Genomic DNA, 7,511 nt, shown 5'->3' with positions numbered 1-7,511 from the left:
GCTTGAAGGAACTGGTCCGAAAATTTCGGGAGGACCCTCGTCCGCGGGACAACGACTCGATGGGAGCAAGTTCCTAGGGAATATTCTTGAAAGCGGAGCGTTCGCTGAGAAATGGTGCCGGAACTCGATCGAGGATATCATCGACTCGAACGCTGCGTCAATATTTGATCCTCCGACAGCGACTTCAAGCCTACGAGTAATTGTGGTGAACTGGAGCAGCTTCGAGAGGGTTTCCAGACCCCTCGGGGGGAACGCTGATGAGAATTTCAGAATGACGACTGAGGAAATTTCATACTTGGATCGTCAGTGAGGCTCCTGCCATAACTCCCCTTCCCCCGAGAGCCCCCAGGAATCGTCGCTCGAAAGGGATTCCCCATGTTTTCATGCATACGAGAAGCCTTGAGACGACTTGACAGTGATTCGAGGCGCTCACGACTTGCAACGGGAACTCAAGCGGATAGGAGTTCGGAAGACCTGACTCTTCGCACTCCGCGTTCGGCATCTCCCAGATCTCCTATGCGACCGCCTTAGAGGGGCGATGGGCTCAGATGAACCCGATAGAGCTCCTGGGTACGAACCAGACGACTCAGCTACGAGGAGGGTCGTACATCCGGGACGAAGCTGTCGAACCCCGCGTATAGTTCCCTGGCTGGCTTAAGGGAATGAGTCTGGAGGAGAAGAGCGCGGGAGTCTTCGAGGAACGGAAACTTGAAGAAAAGAAGCCGAACAACCTCGACAAGTTGGACAACGTCACAAGTTTCTCATGACCGCTGAGGGGCGAAATTCCGTTCAGTAAGGACCAGGTTCACCCTGATACCCTCATGGTGTCGTTTCCGAGGTGAACAAGCGACGACGCGTCTAGTTTTCGGAATCCTGCGGCTTTGTGACTTCTTGATGCAATGCGTTCACCTCATTGACGCTGATTCTCACGACGAGTAAATGATTCGAATGAGGCAGCCAGCTGGGATGTTTTGTTTGGATTGAAAAATGATTATACAGATACGATCTTGCTTTCCGAGGAAAATGAGAGACGGCTCGCCAGGTGCCCATCTCCTCCAGGCGGACTTCAGAGGCCGTTTTTCGGGTCACCGAAGATGGAGCCCCTGACCAGAAGTCCGGGTCCAAGATTCGAATTGCCTCTTTAGGTGGGATTTGAGGAAGATTTCGGAAGAGCAAAAGTGGTGTCAACGAATGTGCATCGGGTGGTTTATTTTCCCGTGTTCATCTCCGGTCGTTCAGCGACGGCGGAGCCATCACCAGACGCCCATTTCCCAAGACGTATCTACCCTCAGAAGGAGCTGCGATCGATTATTGTTATGGGAGCCTCTCCCGCGCATCGATAAACTTATCGGCACATCTCTTATACATCAAGTTGCTACCTGAGCACAGCTCTCGGGACGGACATGTGGACCTCGGCGGTGATTCTGGGGAGGAAATCGCTGATTAAGGGAGAAAAAATCATAGCGTCCAAGTGACCTGGCTCTATAGCTCAGAACGAGATGATGGCTCGATCGCGGAATCGAGGAGAAAGATAGGGTGACCGAACTAGGATCTGATCAACGGCGCTCCCGATTAAGGGAAAACCACCAAGCCGCAGAATAAATAGTTCTACTTCCCCGCGCTCCATGAACAGTGTAGGATATTCTATCCATAATTTCGTGTCTTATCACTTATTCACTACCATATGTACCTACCTAGTTCCATTCATGCCGTGATCGCCCAGTCATGCGTTAGATAACTGGGTAGCGTCTGGAGACGATGCCGATGCGATGGTCGTCAGAACGAGGATATATTATATTCATAGACAGTGGTTTATAATAGACGCCGAAGGGAGGCAGCTGACGAAGTGCCCGGGTCGCATTACCTTCTTCGTCTTGAATGGCTCGATGTGATTTCCTCTGTGCTTTCGGGAAACTCGCCACAGGAAGAGGGAGCCCAGACAGCTTACTCTTTGGGTCCATATTCACCGGAGACTAAATCGCCGACTGGAGATTGCTCGATGCCGCAGTTCCGGTCGAATTAGTTGTAGGGCTCTGTTCCATGTCTTTGCTTTTGACTGCGAGGGAATCGAAGGTGTCAGACATATACGATCAGTGCCCACCGACACCGGCGCACAGGGATGGATGGGGAGTCGGGGATTCAACCAATTCCACCTCGAATTGAGAGAGCGACAGATTCGACCGGAAGACCCCGGAGCTCAATCCCTTGATTTTTCCCGATGCGATCCATTTCGAATGTTCATCCGGCTAGGATATTCGGTGATGTGTATCTCGTGAGCCATTTCCCTATGCACCCCTCGTTCCTCCATGCGAGAACTCCGAACGATACTCCTGAAACTCATGGAACGATACATTATCGAAACATCGTACGCAAATTGGAAAAACAAGCAGCGAATCAGCTCCTGAGTCCGCATAGCGGAGCTCTTCCGCTGCCGCATATGCCTCTGGTCCAAGAAGTATCTTGTTCGTGTTCTTCTGAGGAGTCAATTCAAATTCTCAGAAGGTTTATCGAACACAGGCTGTAGCTCGGGGAACTGTATGCTTGGGCTAGACAGCCTTCGCTGAAAACGCATTTGGTCCGAGGATCGCGTGAGAGCTCCGAGCGAACAGAGAATCGGGATGGACTTCCTATCCGATCGCGCCGGGCGGGGAAAAGTGTAGTCAGGCTGATTTGATTCGATTCGGATCGCGGAAGGTGACCGCCGAACATGCGAGGCCATTAATTGGTCGTTAATCTCGCGCGCTCCTCTTCGGTCGACCCTATATCGAGGGAATTGATGAGATCGTCTCACGAGTGCTGGGGTGCTACTATCCGCTAGGTAAGCAGTGATGGAATTTAGGGGGGAACGAAAATGGGCGTCCATGAGAGCCGGTGGTCTGTAGCTCCACGTGAACTTCACAGAATTCCTCATTCCAATGGATCTTCCCACGCCGGTTTCGATTTTTGGAATGAATAGAACGCTCTAGCCGACGGTGAATTTTCGACGATATCTCCGCTTCGCTGATGGGAGCGGGAAGCCCCGACATCCGCAAACAGTAACCGGAAATTCCCACGATTCCGAGAGCCCATGGTCGAGAAATGAGCTCCGCGCCGTCCAAACGCTGGATTGGCTCCGGTCGTCCTGCGGCTCTCGGTCTCGACAACGGAGTCTTTGTTGTACTCACCCTTACCCAATCTCAAGGCTTGAGTGAGACATGAGAATGCTCCAGTCTCAGAGGATTTCCGCTTGGCGGAATGGGGCGGATCCAATTTGCACGACCACTCGACGCTGGGAGGGACTGTTTCCCCAGCTGCTCCCTCGCTTTTAGACAGTCACGTGCCCGCGGTCGTCAACAGACTAACGTCAGTCGGCTAGTCGGCCGGCTCCTCGGTGGCTCCTCTCGCTCAGATTGATCCGACATCGGCGATGTTAGCCGTTGTCACTGAGGACCGAGTCGGAGCCTCGTCTCCAAACCCGGAAGGACACTGAAGTGAACTCATCACTACACGAAGAGATAATAAGGCATTGCGAGAAAAATGAAACCCAAGGCTTTTGGAGAAGTTAATACGAACGGAATCGACTTTATCCATCGTTAGAAAGCCAGAACGTCCAGCTCCTGTCCCGACGAATTATTCTAGGGAATGACTTGGTGGCCATCGGATAGTTCCTATAATTTATTACCGCGAGGCTCCGACCGAAAGAATTTGGGAACACGACGTTCCTCGGCCTCGGGTAGGATCCCTCAAACAGTCGGACTGAATTCTAATTACGAGAGCTTCGTTCACGTTCATCCGAGTTCGTTGGAAGCATGACTGAAAACGTTCCTAACGAAGCGATGCTTCTGTCAATTTCAGATGAGCACCGAAGCGGCGGAGAGCATCCAGATTTAGAGGCGAACAGACGGGAGTGTCGCATCTAGAAGTATGTTCCTGAAATTCCGCCGAGTTCCAGTGCAGTTTTTTGTGTGGAACGCAATCTTGGTTTCGGCCGTATCGTATGGCGCGCGCATGTGTCCCAGCAGATGTGAGTGTCGCGATGACGAGCTGGCCGTGGTATGCCTCAATGCCCAGCTGGACATGGTGCCTTGGACGTTGCATCCTCGGCTACGCAGTTTGAATTTACGAGGCAACAACATCAAACAAGTGAGCCGTTCGTTTTCGTTTTCCGACTATTCATCGCTCCGGGTCCTGGACCTCTCTCAGAACCAGCTGGTGGACCTCCACCAGCGATCGTTCGCGTCGCTGCTCGCTCTGGAGATTCTAGATTTGAGCAAGAACATGATCGCCGGACTCAGCAACGGCACCCTCGACGGATTGTCCCATTTGGAACAACTCCTTCTCGCGTACAACTACATCGACGAAATTCCCGCGGGAACCTTCCGCGAGCTGACCGTGCTCCAGCGGCTCGATCTCTCACACAACCGAATCAAAACGTTGCGTGACCCCGACACTTTCCGAGGCTGTGGGAAGAAGCTGCGGGTCCTGAGTCTCCGCAACAACCAGCTCACATCGGTGCCGACGAACGTGTTCGGGCCCCTGGCCGAGCTGGCGGCTCTCGATTTGGGTCGGAACGACATCAAGCTCGTCTCTTCGGAGGCGTTCCTTCCGTTGCGAACTCTGGAAGAACTCCGTCTTGACGGCTGCAAGCTGACGACGATACAGCCGGGCGCCCTGCGCGCCCTCGGCGGTCTCCGGGTCCTCCGACTCGAAGACAACGATCTCAAGGACACACCATCGACGAGTTTCTCGGATATTCCTCGATTGGAGGAAATCCACCTGGGACAGAATCCTCTGAGCAATTTGAAAGAGCGCGCATTCCAGCATTTGCGCCACCTACGAACGCTGAGCGTGGAAAGTGCCACCGAATTGCGCAGCGTCGATTCGAACGCGCTCATCGACAACCAACAGCTCGAGAGCATCGTCCTCTCGCGCAACGTTAGATTGAAGAGCCTCGATTCCGCAACGTTCAGACCCCTGTCGCGACTCCGGAGCGTTAATTTGCGCGGGAATGGCCTATCTCACATTCCCGTTGATTTACTATCGGCCGTTTCGTGGGACGATCTCATCGAGCTCGACCTGCGGGACAATCCGCTCGTCTGCAACTGCTCCTTGCGATGGCTGCTCAACAAACGCAGACAGCAGCAGCAAGCAACACCTGTCAAGGTCGCAGGTGTTACAGCTGTCGCATTCTCAACTGCCAGCTTCAACTCTAGCCTCAGTTCGCCTTTCGCCAACGAGACGACAAGGATTAAGTGCGCAGGACCCTCTCATTTAGCAGGTCTGTAGCTTCGCAACACAACCCTCAGTTCACACATTTCAAATATTTCCCACACCGCCTCCTGAAATTTCTCGAAGCTCCCAATATCCGTTAGCTCCCGGAATTTCCTCTGTCATTTGACTTTCCTTCCTTCCCCGATCGGAGCCGTCTTCGGTCATTCACCGGCTCCTCCATAATGACTCGCTTCCCCCGATTTCCCTCCCTCAAGCTTGTTGTAGCCCGACGGAAACCTTCATGGGCTTCCTTTCCCGTGATCCCAAGGCGCGCGGCCCCTGAATGTTTCCCATTCCTCGATCCCCGACCGGACGCTCGTCTTGCAGAGGCATAACAGGGTCAGCCCGAAAATTGTGGACAATCCCCATTCTCGCTTGCCCGTTCGCTGTTGTGGAGCTCGGCTGATCTCCAGGAATACACGACGTGGCGACCTCCCTTGGAATATGGAATCATTTGCCAAGCTTATCTCATTGATGAGATGTTCAAATACCCCTTCTGATTTACCCGATATCGACTCGCTCGCTTCTGCGAGCACCGACCGAGCGGGATGCTGCTCGCGCCGATAGAACCTGGAGGAGGGGACATTCATTAAACATCGACTTCCGTCAAAAAGGCTCAATCCCGCTGCGGGCTCTCGCGCGGAAGCTCGGGTTGAATTTATCTAAGCGAGTGTCAGGCTCCGACTTGCCTGTGTGACATTTCTCGTTCCGGAGCTCCCAGCCCAATTAGTCGGCTAGCATATTGCTGGCCGCTTGCTGCGACAATGTTTTGAAAAGTTTGCTCAATTTGCGGACGGATTTGCATACTAGCAGTAGTTTTGGTCGTTGGTGTCGCAGCACCAGCGGGGGAACGGCTCAAACTTCCGCTGCGGTTCTAATGTTCGTCTCATCAAGGGCAACCCGAGTATCCGACCGGGGTCATACCCATACCTCTGCCATACACGTTCGAGCGAGCGCTGAACGAACGCGCCCACAACCAACCCCATCCATGCCGATTGCCACCCCGCGATCCCTAGGCCCCCTCTCTCCCTTTCCGTGTTCCGGCTTTCGTTCGGCTTCAAACAAAACCCGTCTTGCTTACAACAACCCGCGACAAGCGACCGCGAATGCAAATATCCGAAGTTTGTCACCATTCCGGATGTTGGGAGCACGCGGAGACGAAAATACTCGACCGTTATCGTCCGGTCTGTAGCGCGATGAGAAAATGTGCTCATACTTAAAAAAAAACTCTTGTCGAGATCACGCGGGAAGTTTCCCTCCTCGTACACATCCGGGTAGCTCCCTTGGAGAAAACTCCACTGACTTGTGAGAATACTCAGTCGGGTCTAATTATTCAAGCTTGCCGGCGGCGCCAAGTCGTAGATGCGCGGAATTGGAATCGTTCTTTCGATTACAGGTCTCTACCTAGACGAGTTGCCCCATGAGGACTCACTTGAATGCAACGGATTGCCACGAACTCTACGATTCGCGCTGCTAATTTCGGCCGTCGCCTTGTTGTCGATATTCTCGCTCTCGGTGAGCGTATATTGCTGCTTGAAGCATCGGCACAGAATTCCGTGTGGCCGGAAAAAGCTCTCGCCGAAATCACCCCAGTCGGACCACAAGCAAGTAGCAACTCCCGAATGGATGGGCGCACAGCAACTTGAAAAGTCCTCCCACGAATACCTGTACGGTCAGACGCGGCTTCCGATCTCGACGCAATCGCGGGAACAGCTGTCGGACATGCAGGACGGAGCTGGGGTCTACATTTGTCAACTGTCAACGGGGCAGCGCCGACCGCCGGTGCGCCTGGTGCAGCAGGGTCCGGATCTGTTGGACCTGTGCCGACCGGATACGAGGGGCGACGGTTTCACGAGCGTTCCGAGACAGCCGGGGCGCGTTACTTTGAATAACAGCCGGACTTCTCTCCAACAGCAGCAGCAGCAGCAGCAGCAAAGTCGATCGCACGCGCGACCTCCGCAGCCTGAGCACAGGGACGTAAACCCACCGTTCTGCTACTACTTCGAGTAGCTCGAGACACACTGTACATGATAAGGATAGGATAAGGCAAAGGATGAGGATAGATGATAAGTAAATCAGCGGGTCGTTCAAACTCTTTGCAAACGTACACGTATGCTGATCCCGGTCTTTGGAACCGACAGCATCGGTCTAGAAAACACAGCAGGGATTACGAGAGGCACAATAGTCCGCACTATTGACCTGATTACACAGAAAGAGCGGCGGCAACTACGATCCTGTATCAGCTTCGAGCACTTGGTCGA

The 7,511-nt window shown here is 53.4% G+C and overlaps 1 protein-coding gene across 1 annotated transcript in view; it reads left to right on the top strand.

The window, feature by feature from the left end:
• The window catches only part of LOC100909003 (insulin-like growth factor-binding protein complex acid labile subunit), a 12,617-nt gene extending 5,357 nt beyond the window's left edge, over positions 1-7,260 (top strand). The window contains exons 4-5 of the mRNA XM_029113245.1: positions 3,932-5,257; positions 6,647-7,260. Coding sequence (XP_028969078.1) covers positions 3,932-5,257; positions 6,647-7,260 — 1,940 coding nt within the window. The remainder of the gene's footprint in view (positions 1-3,931; positions 5,258-6,646) is intronic.
• Positions 7,261-7,511: the final 251 nt, after the last annotated feature.

The sequence above is a fragment of the Galendromus occidentalis genome, unplaced genomic scaffold (assembly GCF_000255335.2).
Source record: "Galendromus occidentalis unplaced genomic scaffold, Mocc_1.1 scf7180000076476, whole genome shotgun sequence".
NCBI classification, from domain to species: Eukaryota; Metazoa; Arthropoda; class Arachnida; order Mesostigmata; family Phytoseiidae; genus Galendromus; species Galendromus occidentalis.
Note: the sequence above shows the minus strand (reverse complement) of the source record. Positions and strands in the feature narration are given on the sequence as shown.